General features: G+C 33.2%; 1 protein-coding gene across 3 annotated transcripts; it reads right to left on the reverse strand.

Annotated features, from left to right (window-relative positions):
• Positions 1-2,355: 2,355 nt before the first annotated feature.
• On the reverse strand, positions 2,356-20,752 carry LOC25502274 (DENN domain and WD repeat-containing protein SCD1). 3 transcript variants are annotated; one of them, XM_013591888.3, is made up of 31 exons: positions 20,275-20,751; positions 20,106-20,199; positions 18,808-19,009; positions 18,312-18,453; positions 18,126-18,226; positions 17,644-17,707; positions 17,175-17,288; positions 16,176-16,396; positions 12,483-12,537; positions 12,310-12,393; positions 11,460-11,655; positions 11,238-11,367; positions 10,175-10,217; positions 10,047-10,091; positions 9,824-9,899; positions 9,616-9,689; positions 9,486-9,536; positions 7,784-7,941; positions 7,642-7,689; positions 6,734-6,791; positions 6,538-6,621; positions 5,555-5,816; positions 5,259-5,458; positions 5,114-5,178; positions 4,895-5,018; positions 4,592-4,773; positions 4,416-4,487; positions 4,171-4,331; positions 4,002-4,043; positions 3,430-3,641; positions 2,356-2,849 (listed from the first exon to the last, which is right to left on the reverse strand). In XM_013591888.3, exons 1-31 carry the CDS (start codon positions 20,446-20,448, stop codon positions 2,754-2,756), a joined length of 3,630 nt encoding a protein of 1,209 aa, XP_013447342.1. In that variant the 5' UTR covers positions 20,449-20,751; the 3' UTR covers positions 2,356-2,753. The 3 variants fall into 3 exon arrangements, 2 of the variants coding, with proteins under 2 accessions (XP_013447342.1, XP_013447343.1); XR_003007618.2 differs by lacking the exon at positions 2,356-2,849 and having other exon boundaries at positions 3,626-3,641; positions 4,592-4,768; positions 20,275-20,752; XM_013591889.3 differs by lacking the exons at positions 18,312-18,453; positions 18,808-19,009; positions 20,106-20,199; positions 20,275-20,751 and having other exon boundaries at positions 17,175-17,259; positions 18,126-18,195.
• Positions 20,753-22,576: the final 1,824 nt, after the last annotated feature.

The following is a 22,576-nucleotide window of genomic DNA, read 5'->3' on the forward strand; positions in this document are numbered from 1 at the left end:
TTGAATACATATTTTTCGCTATTTTTTATTCACAATTTCATTAACATGTAATTTTAAACTCTATTGTAAAATATGAAACAACCCAAAATAAAATTAAAATATGTGAAAAATTACTAAAAATAATAAAGCATAATTATTTTCCTTCAAAAAAATAAAATAAAGCATGGTTATTTAAAAGTTAATTCTATACTCTAAATTATAAAATCAATAGCAAAATAATTAAATTTAATTATCATTGACATTTAAATTATAAAGAAATGAATTAATTTTTCTTAAATGGTGGATCAAAATTAACATATATCATAAAAATATTTATTTATGTTAAAATAGATTAAAGTGTAGTGAATATTTATTTATTAAGGGTGGGAGTTGTAATTCAAGCATCTTATAAGGGAGGGGAGTATAAATTTTATTTTTTAAGAGAGGAAAGTGTATATTTAAACATAAGAGGGAAGTGGAGTGTAATTCAAGCATCTTTGAGGGAAGAGGAGTATAATTTACTCTTATTTTATTTATTATTTTCTCAAAAATATTGCAAGTCAATCAATTTTAGTAGTTACACATTCAAAAAAAATTAATTTAAATTATCCAAAGAACATAATTTGATAAAAATCAATTTTACATGTATTTAAAATGAACTTAAATAAGTTTACATTCAATTCACTTTGGTCCAAAATCAATTCCGTCAAAATCAATTATAACCAACACACAACAAACACACTTAATTTCCATATATTATCTGTGTAAAAACTAAAAAAAGTTAATACATCACAATCGATATTTTTTTCAAGAGTCATCACAATCAATCATGTGTATTAGAAACATGCACATCACGACACTTCTTCAAAAAAAATAATCTATCAACAACACAATATGTACTTACGAACTAATTTGAATCGTTTACTTTAAATAATTAAGTTTTCTGAGAATGAATTTATTTTTTGTGCCCAAATTTTATAACAAAAACTAGTCGTGTGGTAATATTAGTTTCTTTTTTTACAAAAGGTAATATTAGTTGTGTCACTATTATATTATTTTTGAAAAGATGTGACATACAGTAGTTTTACAAATGATGAGAGTCAACCATTTTGGGTATTTTTTTAAGGAGTCGTTTTGGGTATTTTTAAATTGTACGTAGTTATAAAATAGGCTTATATGATAATATAATATCAAAAGTTTTTTTTTGGCAAATAGGATAACACAGCTATAAATACACTGCTTAAGATGAATTAATGAGAAATTCAAATACGAACCTCAGCCCCATCATAGTATAACGTCTCTTGCCAACTGACTATCTTCACGAAAACTTATAAAATATTATTATTGGTTGTCGATAAAAAAAAAAACTATTTATATTGACTGACATTATATCTCCGTAGAGTTTAATAAAGACACAATGTCTGTAAAATAATTTTATGACACCCAAGGGAAACTTATATTGCTATGTAAAGTTTAACTCAGTTGGTATAGACAATGCATAAAATATGCAAGGTCTGAGGTTCAAACTCCGACCACCACCAAAAAAAAAAAAAAATCTTAAAAACACTATTCTCAATTTAAAATTAAACGAAAAAAATATAAAAAAAATGTTGAATTATCAGTGTACACATATGTACAAAACTTATATTCTATACAATTAAACGTTTGGTTAATTTTTTAATTAGTTAATTAATATTACCTCAAAAAAAGTAGTTACTAATATATTAGCAAAAATAGATTAATTAATACAAAAATGATATTATATTATTTCCCGAAATTATAAGTTTTTTTTCTTCCTAAAATTATAAGTTGTTTTGGTCATTTAACACAAATTAAGAAATATATCTAATTTTGTATTTGAAAGAAAATTACTAATAATTTTACACAACTATTTTTTATTAATAGTATTATGAGAAAGATAAATTAAAGAATTGAAAGAAAATGGTAATAAATAGTTTTTTTTTAGACGAAAACGGTAATAAATAGTTTTTTTTAAAAGAAAATGGTAATAAATAATTAAGAATATAATAAAAAAAATTATAATATATAAATTTACGTAAAACAGCTTATAATTTGGTGGGAGTATTATTTATCATGGATTCACGGCAATGCTCTCATATGATCCAATCGCTGTATCCACTGCCCAATGAAAATTAATTGGTAATTCTAACTTGTAGAGGATTTCTGTTAAGAACAATGTCTAAAACACGCACATGTTTATATTCCAATAATAAATCCTCTCATTTTTCATTAGTCATTTTCCTCATATTTACCACCCCACTAATTCGTACTGAACGGGGCAATGGTACTGAAATTGAAAATTCAATTCACTTGCAAGAAATATAAACGAAACCCAGAAAGGTAGTTAGCCGTAAATTAGGCAAAAGCTTTGGGGTGTTTAATAATTCCCGGTTCAACAAGCATGATAACAAAAAATCTAGATGCGCAAAAGTAAACATATGCTCATTGCAAAATATACTGGGATTAATTCTTCACAATTAACTAATTATCCACACTAACGAAAATTGTTCATCCTTGCAGTATGTACACTCAGGATACAGGAACCTCTAACCACAGTATAAAGACGTGTTTGCGGAAGAGATTGTCACACCCAAACTTGACTTTTGCTTTAGACTCCTCGGATATCTTTCGCATTCTATCTTCACCGGTAAATAAACAAAAATAGCGAAGAGAACACAGTTCAATATGTGCCTTACTTTTCACAAATATTATAACAACAATTGCAAACGTGAACATTCATATATCATTCAGGATCAAATATTGATGGTTGCATCCCATAGTCTTAGAAGCCCATTACGACCGCCACTGCATATCCTTTTCCTCTCCAAGTCTGAAGCGATGCATCTTACCTGCATGTCATAAAACAGGCAAAGTCAACCCAGATAAATAACCAATAATAATGGAGAGAAAGAGTTAAACAGGCATACGACAACATTCCCTGGCCATTTATGCTGTTATCTAGCAAAAATGTTTTTTCAAGTAATTGATGCTAATTAAAATAATCAGCAATAACTTTTAACAAGCCATGTGAATTGTCACTCCAAGGAATGATTTCACAAGAGATTTAAAGATATTTAATTTTTTAACTTAAATCCAATAGTTATTATCTAAAGGAGTGGTATGGTTACTTAAGTAACCTCAACGAACCTTTTTCAAAAATAAAAAACCAACAATAAAGGTCAAGGATAAATAAAATTCAGAAAATTGTAGTAGAGATTATGTGAAAATAGATACATTGACATGTAAACAATTATGTATTATGTATGAACTTGGTGAGTAGGTCTTCGAGGGCAAAGAATACCATAACAGAATTATATCTCAAAAATTTACCAGGAAAAAGGCTACATTTTGAACCATTCCTATTTTGGGGCATGAAAACAAAATGTATGCATATATTTGAAATTATATGACAGCCAAAAAATAGCATACCATAGCAACTGTTTTCTGTGGGGTTCTGTAAAGCTGCCAACCAGCCATCTTGGACCCGCCGGTGCCAGAAAAACTACCAAGTCTCTCTTGGGGCCGATGAAAAAGAGACAGAGAATTATCAGCTGCTCCAATACCTAACCAGTGCTCCCCGGCATTGATAGATAATATGGCAGCATTGTGAACTGTGACATTTTTTGCACACCTTATACCTCCTGCACATTTAACGAGTACGATGTTACTAGGTGACATCAAATTCCTTCCGACTTTGCACAGCAGACTGTGTGAGCATAACATGACTTCTCGAACATTATTGCATGTGACACACAGCCTTCCTATGTATTTCTATAAAGTTACTATTTTGAATTTGCAAGATTAAGACACGGTATATGTGAACTGGCAGTACCATGATAGTATTTTACAGTGAAAGGTAAGCTACAATAACAGATACTCTTTAAGGATTGGTACTTTTTGGTCAAATTGGGACGTTATATATGCTGAATAATTACCAAAAAATAACAGAAGCTAAAAGCCAGGAATCAAAATAATTTGCAAAATTAATGAGGCTGCCATACCATCGTCATTTTCCCAAAACCGCAGCAGGCCATCGGTTGACCCTGCAAAGGAAAATTAACATTTCAATAAGATAAAACACAATGAAATTATCTTCGAACAACTCTCCTCAAGAACTGACAAAATAAGGATAATCAAATGATAGCAGAGCAAAAAATTGGAGATACATACCGGTTATTATTCCTCTATCTAACGAAGAATATTCAACACATAATATTGGCCCTGCATGACATGCTAGGACAGCATCACATGTTCCACGTGAAACTGACCATATTCTTGCTGTCCAATCATCACTACCAGTAATAACAGTGTCACCGACCATTCTTAGTGACCTGCATTTTTCTATAGAATCAAATATTTGTTTACATTTTGTAAACACAAAGTATAAGAGAAGTAGAAATATAATTCTTGTTTACCTTATCCATTGTGTATGTCCTGAAAGTTTATGCATCTGCCTACTAGCACGAATGTCCCACATGTTGGCAACCCTATTGTGCATGCACCGGATTAAACTCTAGACAATTAATGTATGACAAATATCTGAATGCAAATAAAAACGTATGGGAAGTTGTATTTTTTGGGGGTAACCTACACGTCTCTTCCAGCCGCAGCCAAGATTCCCACATTGTCATCATATTCCATGCATAAAACAGCACTAGAGCAACGACCAACAGTTGCAACACATCTATCAGTTCTTACATCCCACATCTTCACAGTGCCGTCATGGGATGCAGTTAGCACACGCTCACCTGAGAGTGTGCGTACACAGCTGACCTACACAGTTGGTTTTCTAAATTAAGTTTCAATCATCCAATGTGTATACTTCTAAAAGATTCACAACATGTCTAAAATGTTCATCGCAGAACAATACGAAAAAAATTAAAATAAAGAATACCGGTCCATCATGGCCTTTAAGCTCTTCTAAAAGTTGAGTTGTCTGCTTATCCCAAACCAAAACAGACTGATCATCCGATCCCGACACCACCTTCCCCCTGTCTGAACTTATGGCACGGACAGTCCTGTATTAAAAGTGAAGCAAGGTTCGCATAACTACTCATTCAAATATGTTCACAACCATACAAGAAATTTAGAGAGCGAGAGAGAGAGAGAGAACCTCGTATGCCCTTTTAAAGTAGCCCTAAGTTCAGAACCACGAAGACTTGGGTCCCATATCTTAACCTGCATGTTTGCACAAACTTTATGAATATCACCTAGTTTTGGGTACAAAGTGATTCCATATCGAAGATAACGACACTTACAGAGCAGTCTGTACTTCCACTAATAAAGAAACCAGCATCTTCACGGTCACCCACCAAATCCCACACTTCTCTCTTTGTAACACAGTGGAGAGCAGTAATGGCACCGTTATGACCCCTAAGCATGCGAACATTAGTTTGAAGCTTCTTCTGCCCCCCAGTTGATGAATCTTGTTTGCGAGGAGTCCCATTCTCATTGGTGGCTAAAATTATATATAAGTATAGCAAAGTCATACTGGCAGTTTATTCAAGAATCAAAGAGACATAATTGCACTTATAGATTATGCTATAACAAGTACCTGAATTGCCTCCGTCAGACGTCCATCTACGAACACGACTAAATGAGCTCGATCTAGATGTTGTATTTCGGCTGAACATACTCTGCACCCAGCTTCTACCAACACCGGTTCCCTCAGTTGGTTGCTGATCCTCATCTTTGGCATTTTTTGAATGTGGGGATGGCAATGCAAGTGCTAGTGCAGACTGTGCCTTCGTTGAGGTGAATCCCCAGTATCCATTGCGTAGTTGTTGGATATGAGACAAGAATCCTCGGATTTTTATCTGAATCAACCACACGAGGAACAATTCTTTAATAATTTATGCTATGAGCTCAAACTTTCAGTTGCACAAAATCAAAATCAGGACAATAGTGACCGTTAACAATTGTGTTAGTGATCATTAACTCCAACTATACAATGAAAAATGGAACAAGGATGCAAATAGAAACATATAGATGTAGAATCTGTGATTCTTGTGGGTGTAGTATTTTGGGTTTATTGACATCAACAGCTTGTAGTTTTGATAAAGTTCCCTTGCCATTATTTATCTGTTGGATTTTAAACTAGAGTTTCTTTTGTTAGCATTTTTATTGCTTGGGAATCACCAATACTTTACCCTCTATAAAGGATTTGTTATAAACATAAGAATCCATATATATAGGGGTAATATCAAGTGAGAAAAACTTTTTGAGTGTGAGGATCACTAGTGAGCTCTTAGATGAATGAGTGAAATTAAAAGATGACTTAAGTTCCTCACGTGTTTGTTGCTTCATTTTCAAGGATAAAAGATTTAAAATTTCAAGAAGCCTGACGATATGTCTATATACTTGCAAAAGCTCTTCGCCAGATCCAGAATTACAATGTCTAGTAATTTTAATGAAGTATGATTATTCCAGTGACAACTCACCATTTCTGTATTTGGACATTAAAAAGACCAAAATGCTTTCATTTACTAAATATTCCAAACTTAAAGATATATGCAGTGAAAAATAGAATTAACTTACAAATTGTTTGGATCCGATACTGTTCCTCTCTGCAATTGTTTCGATCATATACCAAGCATCATTGTCAGGAAGTCCTAGCCCAGCCTTAATCAAGGCAAATGATCTCAATATTTAGTACAAAAAGATACAGCTCGGCTTAAATTATATTACAGAAGATAATATAAAAATTCAAGCACATGAAAAGCCAAAGCAATACCATGTGTGAAGCCAACACAACAAGCTGTGCAGTCACCAGAGATGCGTAGTTGGCGGACCTGACAAAAAACAAAAAAAAAATCATAAACAAAAGTCTATAGAACAATACAGATTATAAGATTATAGGTGCATCTAATTTTCTTCAGCATGGTTAAAGCAGTTGGATGCTAGTTCAGAAAGGAAAATATGTTGACAGAGGAAAAAATAAAATGAGAAAGCATGGTTGAGAATCTGTGTGTTTTACACATCAAAGCTGTTATATATATTGAAATTGAATTGAATCATAATAAATAAAAATATTAATGTCACGCTATATACTATATTTACATAATACTATCTATTAAATTATAAGTTAAATTTATTAGAATAACGTATCACCTAATAAAAGCACAAGAATGATAGTAAACACTACATTAAAAGTGATAAGTAAAATGATGCTCTAATACTATCAAGTCATAACTTCTTATTTACACTACATCTCTAACAGATGCATAAGTAAAAGGATACTCTAATAGTATCAAGTCATAACTTCTTATTTACACCACATCTCTAACAGATACAGATGTCCATATATAACCAGTGCTGAAATTATCATCAAAAGCGTAATTACCAGAATGAAAAACTATTACGGGATTGGAAGGATGAGGAAGGGGAGTGCAGGGTGAAAATAGTGGCGGCGAAGGAGAACATATACCACAAACATTTCTTTTATCCAATTAGCATCTAACTAATCATTACCCTCAACACTAAATACATAAAAGATACAACTTGGTTTTTTAGGTAAAAGAAGATTTTATTGAGGGAAGAAAAGATACCAGAAGAAGGTAAACAATGAGGAAAATGTTTATGAAGAAAAACATAATACAACTAAGAAAAAATTAAATGTATGCAAAAAAAGTTAAACCTTACTTGTTTGAAGATTGCTCCATTAAGAAGTCAAAATATCCTTCCCAAAACCTGCAATGGAAGTGCATGAACACTCCTTTATGACCAGCACAATACGGATTTCTGATGATAAAACCATGTAGAAATAATTACATTCAAGGCATACCGTAGCTCCTCCCAAATGGATAGAGAAATAAGATGACGTTGGACATAGTCTGGCACATTATTATTGTCTTTCTTATACATATCAGAAGAAACTTCAAGAGCATCTCTAATGGTCAACCAGTCACTTCGTGATGATGCACGATTGATAGCTGTTTTGAGCTGGAAAAAATATGAATTTGAAAGAGTCAAGTTAACAAAATCTTGGAACAAAAAAATATGAACTAAATTAGAAGTGGGAAGTTACTCTTAGAATTTGGGCTTTAGGCCTAACTCAACACCACAAAACCGACTTGTAAGGTGAAAACTTTCCAAGCCTTATAAGAACTATCTAAGACATATCTTTAGTCGATGTGAGACTCTCAGCACACACCCTCACACTTCGACTAGACATCTCAAGTATGGATAAATACAAGTTGAATAACATGGACCTCTCAATACATCACCTCACACCCAGAACAGGCTATCTGGAGTGTGGACAAATGTGGGTGGAATAATAGAGAGATCTTGGACCAATAATACTATCTTAAAATTTGGACTTAGTCTAATTCAGTAATTCATCCCCACAAAACCAGTTTGTAAGGTGAAGACTCCCTAAGCATTATCTAAGCCATATCTCTAGTCGATGTGAAATTCTCACTTGGCATATAGAAACAAGTTATTTAGGCTTCAGTATAGTTTTAGTCCCTCTGGTTTTAAAATTGCAATTTGTTGGCTCTTGTCATATAGAAACAAGTTGCTTAGGCTTAAATATAATCTTTGTCCCTTTAGGTTTATAAATTTTACAATTTGGCTCCCTAAATTCCGATTGTAGAAATTTTCTTTAAGAGTTAAAACCGAATTTGAATCCATTTGCTGATGGGTCAATTCTAATGAAAACAGAGCATTAGGAGTTGATGGTTTACACTATTTTCTGACTGCCTCACCAAAGGTGACAAGTGGCCTATTAGGAATCACTCTTTTCTTTGAATCGCCTGATTCTGAAACCACATCAAACAATTTTATGTCTTATCATTTCCTTAAGTACAAATATTACTAATTGGACTTGAATTACATCAAATTGAAGATCTGAAAGACAACATTTATGTCTTATCATTTCCTTAAGTACAAATACTGCTAATTGGACTTGAATTACATCAAATTGAAGATCTGAAAGACAACATTTCTGTAAGCAGAACCAGGGGAATTATATTGACACTTATACAATAGTAAAGGGATACAGCGTGCATTTAAGCCATATATTTTGTACCCTGAAAGCTGGATCGATTTGTACTTGAAAATAGATCATTCTATGATAGATCACAGCGAGAAAATTGAGAAACCGTTGACAAACCAGGTTTCAAATGCCAAATATAAAAACAAATCTCGTGATTTGTGGAGGCAGCAGAAAGATAGTCTTAATATCAATATTGGATAATAATCCCACCCTAGTGGTTTGGATACTTTATTGTGAGGAAGGGGAAGTCAGGAAACAGGTAGGTTATGGAGATTAATAATCAAGGAAGATGTGGCTCCTAAGTTTATAAGTTTACCTCAAGTTTGCTTGGGTGCATATCAAGATTTTTTTTTTTTGAGCAATATCAAGATTGTTATTATCGCAATAAATATCATTCACAGATTTAATAATTCCAAATTATATTTATTCTTTGCAACACAGATGGAGCATTAAAAAGCTTAACATAGAAAAAGGCTAAGCATTTGTTTACCAACTCTTTCACTGCAATAAATTGTTCTTCGGTGAGCTGACAATCCCAACCCTGATAAAAAGTTCCAGCATAAGTTTTCTTACCCCATAAAAATAAATAATTATAGTATTATCTAGATAAAGCTACTAACCGAATGCATATGCTCCCTTATACATTCAACAAATCCACTACCACCAATTCCCTCTGCATCCGATTCAATTAAAGCTGCAAACCCAACCACATAATCATATTTTGGCAATTTTTCTGACTGCTAATGAAGAGTAATTTTTCTAGTAACAAACAAGAAATATTTGATCATGTATTAGCAAGAAAGATGATATCTACTAAAAAAAAGATACCAAGTATTGTTCCATATTCAAAGGATGAGAGAGGGTCATCCGTCGATCCCAATTTAAGAAGCCGCAGCCATAAACCCTGTGTGACAAGAAAAACATAATATTAAAAGAGAGGAACAAATTAAATGAAAAAAAAAAAAATAAAGATACATTTTTGCAATTGTGCTCACAAACACAAAACACACACAGAGGGAACATATTTAATTTAAAACATCAAAGAAGCTACCTGCAGCTTAACCTTAATGTCCAGCACCATAAGCTCCCTTTCAGCCTGAAATCACAAAGTTAATAATGTTAGGGGCTATTTGCATCAATTGACGCACAAGTAGCACTATCCCGGGGATGTTAACTTACAGCTCTCTCGAGTGGGCTAAGATTGTCTGCTAAAGGATCCTTGCTGGTCAACACAGGAAAAAACGGTTAGAGATAGAAAGTACAAATAAATTCCAATGTGATAGGACAGAAAAGAAGAGGATATCAGTTAGAGACAGTAAGGTTGTTCAGCTAGTTAGTTAGAGGTAACTAGTTACGTAATAAATACAAGGATGCAAGGGTAGGGGGATCATTCAGATTTACTAGCATTGAGTAAACAAGGTCATGGAAGAGTCATAAGGTGAAATATTGTAGAAAAGATTTTTCTAATAAAACTGTTTAGTTCCTTTGATTGTTTCTACCAATTCCCTATTTCTCTTCCCTTGATTCCTAACGCAAGTCTTCTAGTCATGGAAAACTAGATAATGAATACAAGGCTCGATATTATGAATTTAATAATTAATTCAAAAGCTTTTAAGACTTATCTACTCTTATAAACAGAAATTGTCACATATTATGTACGTGCACATTGGGAAAGACTCCCTTTAAAAAAGAATTATTCCAAATTAACCAAAAAGGGCAAGTAAGAATCAATATCAACAAAAAATGGTAAACTACCCTCTCCCCCCCTTTATCTAAAACCTGCAATCCCCTACTCTGAGATATAAATATGTATTATACATTATTTTATCCTAATATAAGCCAACCTCTTATTGGTAGTGAACAACTACGAACATTCCTTCCAGTGAATTTTCTTTCCTTCTTTTACAACTTTCAATATCTCTGACAACTAATTTTGAACACTTAATTATTTATTTTAGGATTCTGGAAGATAAAATGAAGAGGATTCTAGAAGATAAAATGAAGTTCTAAATACTCATTTTATTGGCTTTCAAACTTCACGTAATATTTGATTGTTTACTCTGATGGTTAATAGTAGATGTTTGAAATTATGTTATGATACTTCGAATCAAGTATGATACTTCGAATCAAGTAGAGAAAAATAATTCCATAAAAGCTTGAAGTAATCTGAGATTCTCTTAAGGAAAAGAGGGGTTTAATTTTATAAAAAAAAGTGCATCAAACCCTTTCTGCCACTGCTTACCTTGGAGTATGTCTTCCTGAGTACTCGAAGGCATTACTAATGGTTGCAAGAATCTGCTTCCTCTTTTCTTCTTGCTCTTCGGTTCTGATGTTTGCAGGAAATCTATCATAAGTATATTTGGCACCAGACTCTGAAGACATGGGAAGTGATAACTATATCCAGTTTAGTCTATATTCACAATTTCATTCAGCTAAAAAACTTGAGAAAAAATTTTTGTTTCACCTGATATTCCTACAGCAGAATCTGATACTGTTAAAATCTCAGGCTCTACCGAGGATGAAGGAAAAACTGACATAGGGTTTTGACCCCTTCCAATTGCATCTTGTAGCTTATCAAGAACAGTATTGTTGTTTTCATCAAAACCTACCCCTCTTTCCAAGTAGTCCAAGAAACCATGGGAGTCAAGGAACTGAGCTATCTGCAAAAATCAAATTTAAAATTAGTATAAAGGCAGAAAAATTTACCATGATGCTTTTTGACATTATTAGTCATTATTGCTATTGTAATTTCGTAGCCTGTATAAACAATCTGAGACTAGTAATAAAACATGAGTATTATATGATTACTTTCTTCACAAGCCCTATAAGGACTACTTTGATCATATCTCTAGTCAATGTGAAATCTAACACACTTAAGCCCAGGACTTGGACAAATGAGGGTGGGTAATAATATCACCCCCTTGTGCCCAGGACTTAACATCTAGAGTGCAGACAAATAAGGGCAACACAAAAACCAATCTACAATAGCTCCGGTACCACCTTAGAATTTGAGCTTTAGGCAAAACTCATATTCCCGAAAGTTTGCTCAGGGGAGGGGGGGTATTGCTTAAGCCTTATATACTGACCACTTTGCCAATGTCTCGGATCGTTGTGAGATCTCAACAGATACAATTAGCATTTCACTCATAAATCAAGCAAAGCGAATCTAACCACAATGTTGAATCTTCACTATTACTTTCATGAAAGCACCACAACAACAAATAAATATAATCGTGATAAGGATCATTCAAGACATTAGTGTTTGCCATCATTGCTAATTGGAGAACATAGTCCTTGTTATGACCTAAAATTACCATGGGCTCTGACGGTTGATTGGTAGATCGAGATCGCTGCTTCAGAAAAGCTTGGGTGTTGAAGACCTGAGTAGCACTATTTTCCTGACACCAAAAAAAATGCCATGTTCATAACAAGGTGTTCTATGGAAGATGGAAACACAACATTGAATCCAGAAGTACAATATTCATACCAGAAAATTGCGGTAACCACTTAAAAATGTTGCAAAGAACTTTAGGAATATCATCCTGCAAAAAACACAATGACAATACATCAGACTAGACACTATGTATTGTGCTGGCAACATGTCTGGTTTGTTACGTATGAATGCAATGCATGTGGAAATTTATTGGTCCATCTCAATTATTGATACCTATTTTGAGGATGGACCATACACAGAATCTAACAGAAAGCACAAATCAATCAATAAATGAATAAACCATGACTTGGTGTTCATAGAAGTTTTACCACTTAAGCTCCATGAGAGTGTTATTAATCATGAGTCTAGCTTATATAGTATAAAAGGGATAACTTTCATGAGTCGCCTTTAAATAACTATTTTCCTAGTTTTAATCCCATATTACCTTAATGTAAAATTTTTTTAAAAGAAAAAACCCGTGCACCAACTTCTCCTTAATTTGAATTTGATATATAACAAACTCAAAAAGCAAAACATTGATGCAAATCAAGTCCACCCTTATGTATACAGAACCATCTCACTCCTGAACTCTAATTATCAACCATCCTTTGTCTCAAGGTGACTGAAGTTGATTTCATAAGACATAAATACAGAAATTATACTATACTGACTTCAAATGCAGAGATTCAAAAAGGAGGGAAAAAACTTCCTATTAAAGCTCGGCAACTTAGAAATAGAAAAAATAACAAAACTTATACTGCAAAGCTGGAACCCGGTAATGATACTACTATGTATTTGAATTAATATTATTTTGGGATAAAGAAAAATCTATTGCAGAGCTTTTGAAGATAAAGTCATTTCACAAAATAAACATTCCTTAAATCGACTCTGCAATGAGCAAAGTTTTAACTGTTCTGAGAAAACATTTTATTTCATTTTTAATTACAACGATATTACCATGTTTTCACTTTATTTCTTGTCTTCAAATATCTTATAGGAAATTATAGAAACATGAAATAATTGAAAGAATTGTTTTCAAATGAAATAAATTTAATTGTCACTGCTTCCTATACAAATGTTCGTAATCCTAATCAGTAAATAAATTCAAAGGAAGGAACCATTTTTGTAATTAAAAAAATAAACAGAAAATTGTCAATAGTTTAGGGTCATGCTTGGGTCACTTGTTAAGGAACCATTTTTTCCAAATTCTAAGATGGTATCAGAGCCTATCTATGACCTTGGGCCATTTGCTATCAGGTAACTGCTATTGGGCCACGCTCCAGATGTCTAGTCCTGGGCGTGACAGGGGCGGGTTAAGAGTCCCAAATCCCAATCCAAATTCTAAGAAAAACATTTTTCTCAAATCAAACAGACCCTAAGCTTTAGCACATTACAATCAAATATACAAGAAAGTCCTAAACTAAAAACAATACCCAATGGCAGGAAGACGAGGCTAGAATGAGAGGCTAGAGACCGGGATTAACACATTTGCAACAAGCCATGCGAAGACAAGATGGAATGGAGCTAATTGTGGCAATAAGAATTAAGATAGGATGTTAATGACGTGGTATTCTATTTCCTTATAATAACATAGAACTCATGTATATATTCCTTATGCTTGATCGATTCATTCAGCCCTAATTTTCTATAATTACTAACACACTTATAATAGATGGATGGAGCACAAGTTTCTGATGATAGTATTCTCTGCCAAGGATAATGTAGAAAGGGAGACCAAGATTGAGACTGTGGTAGTTAAGAAAACTGTTCAGCAAATTGAGTTGGCGGCTGTAATAATTGAGGATTGCTGAATTGTTGTTGTTGTTGAGGTTAGAAGTTGAAAGTTGAAGAAACGATGACGATGAAGTGGATAATTAGAGTAAAATTTTTAAAAACTATGATAAGATTCAGAAGCAATCATGGTCAAGTTTGTAGAAAGCTTGGAACTGCATGAATTACAGCTTCCTTTTCCTAGAAATCAACCACTTTGTTACCACAACCTTCTCCAAATCCTTGACCATGACCACCAAAAACATATTTACCAGAAATACATGGTCATTTGCATAGGGATTGTATTTTGAGCTATACACGATTGAGGAGGAGCAGTTGAGGAGTTGGATATATTGGAATACATACTGACTGACATTTGCATCGCCATTTTCTGGCAACAGTTCCTTTCAGTATTGTTTAAATGTACTTCATTAACTAATAAGAGAGCTTCAGCCTCTTCAATTTGGTGGGGTCTAAATCTACTGCCAGGGTAGTGATGTACTAAAATTCCATGGGTAAGCCATGTAAAATTACTCCCTGATGCTATTGCAGTGACACTGGATCTCCAATATCAACCAATGTCTTAATACAGATGATGCTCAGAAAGTGAACGAGAACCTTTCATCACATTAGAAAGCTCGATGTAAAGCTAAACTCCTTTAGCTTTGGTTTGCAAATGAAAGTATGTGTGAAGTTTCTTCTAACACTGGTAGGATCCCACATGAGAATGCAACTAATGATAAGGTTATTATGGGAAAACCCAAAATATGGAGGGTTTATGAAAGGAAGGCGGCTAAGTTTACCACTGAGGTGTTACATAGTAGGAATATTTTATTAGTAGCATATAATAAAAATTATCTCTGAATAATATCTTCTCTATAAAGATATTATCTGAGTTCATCTCCTTAGCAGTATTTATGAATAAGTTCTAGGGTTTTAGAGGCTATGATGGAATAACTTTCTGTTAGGGCCAGAGTAGGATACCTCTCTGTTGTTCCGGAGCTTTGCTCTGGGAGTAGTTAGAGAAACCCTCTACTACTATTATCGTTCTATTATCAATAAAAAAATACTACTCTTTATTCATTTTTATCTCTTTTCACTATTGTTTCTTTACTTGTGAACAGGCCAAAGACGCAGAAGAAGGAATGGGTGGCACAACCGAATCTGAACGTCGGTATGAATGTAGTGGAACATAGGCTATCACTGTCGCATTCCGTGTTGGGAATCTTTTTTCCATGGGCATGGGTGGGCTTGCCGAAGTCTCTAGATACAATAGAAGAGTTTCATAGTTAAGAGAGTCTGAGAGATGAAAAAGTAAAACTAGAAATTTGAACTGTTTATTTCAGATCTGATACACTGTATACATTGGTTGTGTTTATATATAGATTGTCGTTTGAGCTCTTACTAGTTTAACTAAAAGTTCAGTAAGTAACTACTCGAACTGAAATAACCAGCAAAAACTTATTACAGCAGCAAGTCAGTAGAGTATTAGTACTCTAGCACACAGAATTCGGTGTAGCCAGTATATGATATATACTCCTAGCAAAAGTAGACTCTTAATCCTAGTTGCATAATGAAGGACACGATGATAAATAGAGAAGCATAAAAATATTCCTAAGAGATCATCTAAAAGATGTATTGAAGAAATTCTAAGATACAACTATCATATTACGGGACAATACCTGGATATTATAATATGAACCATTGCTTGGTCTTTCTATCTGATAACTTTAGATATAAGGAGTGTCTAATCTTGATGTCTACAATTTTAAACTTTTGTCTATATATTAATGTAAGACGGATCTTTTTCATCTACAAACATATAAACATCGCTGACCTGTTGAATTTAAACAATAGCGGAAATTCTAAATGGCATACATCACAGTTTTCTAGTGCAATAAAATTACTTAATGAGTCTTTCAAAATGAAAAAAATAAAGCATGGAAAGTAATGAAGAAGTTGGCACCCAAACATCACCTTAGCTGAAGGTCATGATCTTCTCCCCATTGCTTAGCACTAAGTTTGGGAAAATGCTCAGATGCACTATATATACCAGCCTTCATTTCATCAATCCCAATTACGTTGGGATGTAATAACTTCATGATCTCACCACGCAAAAAGCTTAATTCTGGCTCAGGAATAGGTGGAATTTCCTCTGATGTCGTGATACGATTATACTCAAGGTCCACAACAACTACCTACACGAGGTTAAAAGACAACATTTTTTATCATAGCAAAACCATCATTTGAAACAGAGTTTGACTAACCATTGATGACATAAGAGAAAAAGTATTCTTAAGCACCAAATCAATTGCACACAATAAAATAACAGTATTAAAAAAATAGCATCCCCTATTTAGCATTTCTAAATTTGTAAAAAAGACAACAATAAGTTGATATTTAAGCAGCTTAAATTAGCATACGTTATTCTCGATCATTTAGTTTAGTTTATCAAGACTTTTCCATACATGGAGTAAAACAATTGGTCTCTGACACTGCTGTTTGAAATAACCTATAGATCATTTTCGTCTAATGTCAGGCCTCGTTGTGGACATACAGGCTACTGAATGTAGAAAGGCACTAGTCCCTGACTCTATGCTGCTAATAAAAAATGATAAATGAAATTTTCGAGAATAAAATACAAAATATTATGAAGATGTAAGCTGTAACGCACCGAAGATCAGGAACTAGTAACCAAAAAATTTATTTTCATCTTTTGAAATTAAGAACCTACAACGGTTAATTGTCGGTTACTTTTAACCATTCATAAGTATCATCATTATCCAATACAAATAGGAAATCATTAGCATTGATAGTGTAAATTTGATTAAATGAAGAATAATTTTTTTTACAGCCAACTGGTATTCAACAACTGTATCAAATACATGACAACAAGGTGAATTACTTGGTAAGAAACTGGACATTTTAGAATAAGTGTGTCGATGGTGATGAGGAACAAGAGAAGTGCAGACTTACGCCATCCATTGTTAGACCAGTGGTATCAACACCTGAATGGAGTCCCATCATATATGGTGTAGGAGCATCAATATAATCTACTCCACTGTAAAACAGCAATGGAATGTATACATGCTTGAGAGAAAGAAAGAAAAAAACAAACAAACATTAGAAGCAGGTCAGCAAAAGCTGTCAGCATTTTAGGAAAATAGCATGACAAATTACAATCAAATGTGATATGCATAAAGAGGTGGAATAAAAAACTTTAAGTGGGACTGCTAAACAGACATTTACCCACGCGATAAAAAATTTACTGGGGAGGGGGTCCATAATTTATCTATTTTAGGAGGCTTGCTTAAACAATTAGATATAGTGAATAAAGGAAAAAAAGACCATGAGCAATCAGCCATAACATTGAAGGTGGTGCTGCGATAAAAACAGGAGGGAACTGGAACTCCAGACTGGAGTACAGAAGTAAAGGATTGAATACCTGCCATCGGAATGGGTAGATTAGGTGACAAATGGCCTCTGATGCGAGAGTTAGAAGTGAATACCTGCCACAAGAAAATACAGACTAAACAATCATTTTACAACTGAGTTGAATAATATACAGTCTAAATGACAAATCACCAAACAACTGAGATAAAATTGAGGGGAAATATTGATAGAGTAAATACTCCAAATCTCAATGTAACAGACACTTTTATGTAAAGTAACAACCAGATAAGTGGTTAAATAACAAAACAAAACAAAAAATTGAGTAGTGTATAAGAGGGCCTAGACTACATAAATATTAACGTGAAAACAAACTCTCCCATTTCATCAGTATGAAGCATAGAGAAAATACAGGTGGAACCTATATAATATACAATGATATTTATGATGATGTAGATAGAAGTCAAGAAACCAGATCATTGTCGCTGGGGATATCAATGTGACTTCAATACTAATAGTCAAAAATAAGAAAGGTACTTGTTAGCCCGAAGTAAAATCCTCCTCTCAAGCAGCACTGCCGTAAAAAGATTTATTAAGTTGTCAACATCTAAACACTGTACCAGAGGCTGGAATGATATCTGCATAGAATTTAGGACGGTTGTTAATTAATGAGGCAGAGCAAGCAGCTAATAAAATCTGAAAAAGGGTTCTAGGAGACCATACATCAACATGGGGAAGTCCACAGTTTGGTGGGGCCTCTACAGAAAGCAGACAATTCTCAATAGCAAACAGAACTCGCTCCTTTCCAGGAGTAGGCAAAGGTACATTGGACACCGTATGTGCTATAATATCCCATAGCGGCTTGCTGAAATTGTTATAGAGCTGGGAACATTAAAAGCAATGGAAACACAATATAATGGATTTTCACAATTAATCTAAGGAAGCACTTTTAGTCACATTCATGAAGCATAACTAAAACAAAACTCAGCTATATGTTGATTTCAAAAGGGAAAAATTAATAAACTGACTTGTGTGTTGATATTTTAATGGGTGGAAAATGATTATTACTTTATTATCTACTGTAAAGAACATACAAAAAGGCTTTGGTAACTGTTGTGTAGAACATAAACAAAGGTTGTCAGTTGTCACAATCTCAATAGCTGTTGGATCCATAAGAAAGCTGGTTAAGTTTTTTCCGTCATGGAACACTTACACTTACCTACTTCCAGTTGGGGAGAAACATAGAACAAACAGTTCCTCAAGGGTACTCCTTAGCACACTGAAACACGGCGAGCGTGAAACTAGACAGATGCATTTGTCAGCATAGGAATTTCCCTGTATCCTGTAGGCCTCTATAACATCTTCACAAACATGATCCCGGAAAGAAATGCAGCTAACGTAGATTTTTGAACCATCACCCTCTGTATCAAACTTTTAAGTCAATGTGATATTCAGAATAATACCCACACCAGAAGATATATAGGATACAATCAACCAAAACAAACTTATTGAAATACCAAATCATGGCTCAAAATGAGGGCATCATTACAAAAGAAAAATGTAACTATAAGTGTGAAATGTTAAAATATTTTGCAGATTTGAAGGTCCAACATTACCCTTTCGAGATATTTATGTTGTTACAACCTCGTAAGGTATGAATCCATTCACTTTGGAACAGTTTCTCATATTACTTTTTTAATAAAACACAATGCCTCTATTTAATGAACCGCTCCTTTCCCCAGGATAAGCTTTGTTCATACCTATTTCTACATCTTCTAGTGCTATGCTCAAGGTTTCTTTTAAGGAGTTTCCTAATATGCAAAAAATGGAAAAAGAGCAAAACTACTTTATCCCAAAGAAGCAGTAACACCAAGGGACTATCACAACTGGAAATGCACTTATCCTTTCATAAGTTGTACTTTACTAATTTTCCTCCGGTAAAATTCCCATCAATAACAACACACTTCATGGCTATTTACTGTTGAATTCATTCATTGCGAAATATATCAAACAAACAACCTGATTATTTTAACCTAAAGTGAACATATCAACTAATACCACACTTCTCAATATAAGAATGGATCAATATACTAACAATGTCTAATCATACAATAACCGTACACCATGACCTCGTTCCTAAGGTTCACGACCAAGTAACTAGGTGTCTGCTTGAATTGGCTAATTGGAGCTTATCTGCTGGTATAAGCATTTGTCAGACTCTGAGATAGTTTGTGAAAACTACTTGACACATGATAACTTATGAAAACAACGACTTAGCTTATATGATATTGGTTTGACTTTATCTTATCTATTGTTATAAAAATAGCTTATACACAAGTGTTTACGCTATAAGCACTTAATTAAATTGGTTATCCAGAATCCAGATAGTGCCTAAGTTATTTAAACCATTTAATCTATGCAGAAAGCTTCGATAAACAATGTCTAACTTCCACATACACCAAAATTAAGTAGCAATTTAAGGTAAATTGAATAGAAAATGTAAGTAGAAAAACATACCGGTCAAAACAATAGGATAACTCCGAGGAAACGTAGAAGGATCGTTGGGATCAAATCCTGAAGCATGGAACTCAACACCAGCTGGAAGAACACACTGCAATCAACAATCACTCACATTATTACATCATCTGAACTCGAAAATGCGAAAGCTTAGGAAGAAGGTGTTTACAGTTGAAAGCTGAGGAGGTGGAGGAGGGTATAGAGAGTGAGTGGAAGGTGGAAATTGATCGAGAAGAGAAGGAAGATACATCCAACCAGGGCCATGGTAGCCTTTGTTTCCATCGATGGATCGAATCTCTGGACCGATTCCGCATACAACGAAGTATTCAAAGATTCGAGACATTTTTGGATGATGAATCGAAGAATTGCGTTTGCGATCTCTTATTCTCCTCTTTCCCCTATATGGAACCGGGAAAGAAGAGGGTGCTTCAAGATCTGCTTCGCTTTCGGTTTCTGTGAATTATGAATTTCAATGTGAATGTGAATTTGTACGCTATTTTAAGTTGAATTTGTAAAATTGACGTAGTTGTGGTTGTTAAGCATTTTTCTTGCACCAAAATGCAATTCAGGTGCTGAAGCTTTTTCTTTCCGATGAGGGATTGAATGGAAGGAAGGAATAGATGTGAAATGAATTTTTTGTCTGTGTAAGAAGAAATTGTTACAAAAAAATAAATAAATGTAATTAAACTAATTATGCAAGAAAATTTCGTATTAGTCTGTAAGAAAAATAAATGGTTAGTCTTAAATTTAATAAATAAATTGATAGATCATAAACTTTATTTTTTTTTTTCAAGTTTACCCTCTTCTTTTAAACAATTTTATCCTTTTCTAATATTATTTAAATTTTTATTTTATTTCAAAAAAATATATTATTTTAATTTTTATTTAAAAAATTGGTTAAATTGCATTAAGATATGAACAATCTACCACAACCGAAGGAATAACCCACAACAATAGAAAAAATATTTGACATTATAAAAAAATATTATTTTAACCTTATATAAAAGACATTGTGTTTTCATGCAATTTTTTTCCTTACAAAGGTAATCAAACAAAACAAAAAGAGGAAGAAAAAAAAAGACAGACAAAAAATAGAAAAACTATTCCCTAAAGAAAAGGTTTATGTTGTGTCAACCTTGAGGAGATTCAGAATATCGTTCAAAGAAGAAGAATGGATAAGGAGATCCACATTCAATAAAGCTTCAAGTTTGCCTATAAAATCCGCACACTTGTTTTCTTCCCAAAAAGTGTGGCAAATAGTGATATTGTTTTGCTCAATCAAACCTTTTATGTCTTGATAACAACTGAGCTCATTAATGCTAACTGAGCTCATTATGAGATTTATACTACGTAAGGAATCAGAATAACAATTGAGCTCGTTAATATCCAGAGTTTTAGCTAACAGAAGACCCTGATAAATAGCAATTAACTCAGCTTGGAGAATATTTGAAAAATTGTGAATATAACCCGAAAAATTTGATAAGTAAAAGCCAACATTATTTTTTAAGACCCGACTAAACTCAACTCTAATAGGGAAGTCTAGGCGGCTTCCATCAACATTAAAGATGACGCTAGAGTGATTGTTGTGATTCTACTTTATGAGTGTATCTTCCGATGCAACATTAAAAATTGGATTAAAGCAAATTTTAAAAGTTTCAACCATATTCTGAATGTTAAAAAATAGACGATTAATGGACCAAATTTCGTTGCTTAAGCACATATTATTTCGGTGCCGTCAAATCCACCAAAGAACAATCGCAAAAAGGAAAGAATTAGGACTCAAAAAACTAATCTTAAGTCAATCATGTTCAACATGATAGAAAAAAAATCTGGATAATTGAACCTTGATGTTAAATGACGTTAGTATAGATAAATTTCCCAACACCTACTAAAAAATGAGGTTTTTTTCTTACTATTTCTCAATAAAATATTTCTATTTTAACTTTATTATCAAATGCATTAAAGACACTCTTTAACATTTAAAAATAAATAAGGAAAAGTTAATTTATGCCCTTGGGGATAAGTTAAGAAGGCAAATGTAGTAAGTTTTTTATGAAACTTGTGCATTCAATGTCTCAAAAGTTGCAAATATTAAATTTTCAATATAAAATTTATTTTTTTGTAAAAAAAAAAATATAAAATTTATTTTTAATTTCCTTTTTAAGCTCTTTAACTTGTAGCCTTAGGGCACAAGTTAACATGACCCAAATAAATAAAATCTAACACACGTGCATCAAAATTTTAATAGATGTTCGCACATTAAAATTTACGAAGTCGCAATTACTTCGATCATTAAAATTTACAAAGTCTAGATACGCCCCTCGCAACACTGATGGTTCCAGCAAAGGATAATAGATATTGACGCATTAAAATTATCAAGTCTAGAAAATAACAATTACTTCGATTATTAAAATTTAGGATCATGTTAACAAGTGTCTTAAGAACACTTGTTAACACTTGTTAAGGATCCA

Source organism: Medicago truncatula, chromosome 8, assembly GCF_003473485.1.
Source record: "Medicago truncatula cultivar Jemalong A17 chromosome 8, MtrunA17r5.0-ANR, whole genome shotgun sequence".
In the NCBI taxonomy this organism is placed as follows: domain Eukaryota; kingdom Viridiplantae; phylum Streptophyta; class Magnoliopsida; order Fabales; family Fabaceae; genus Medicago; species Medicago truncatula.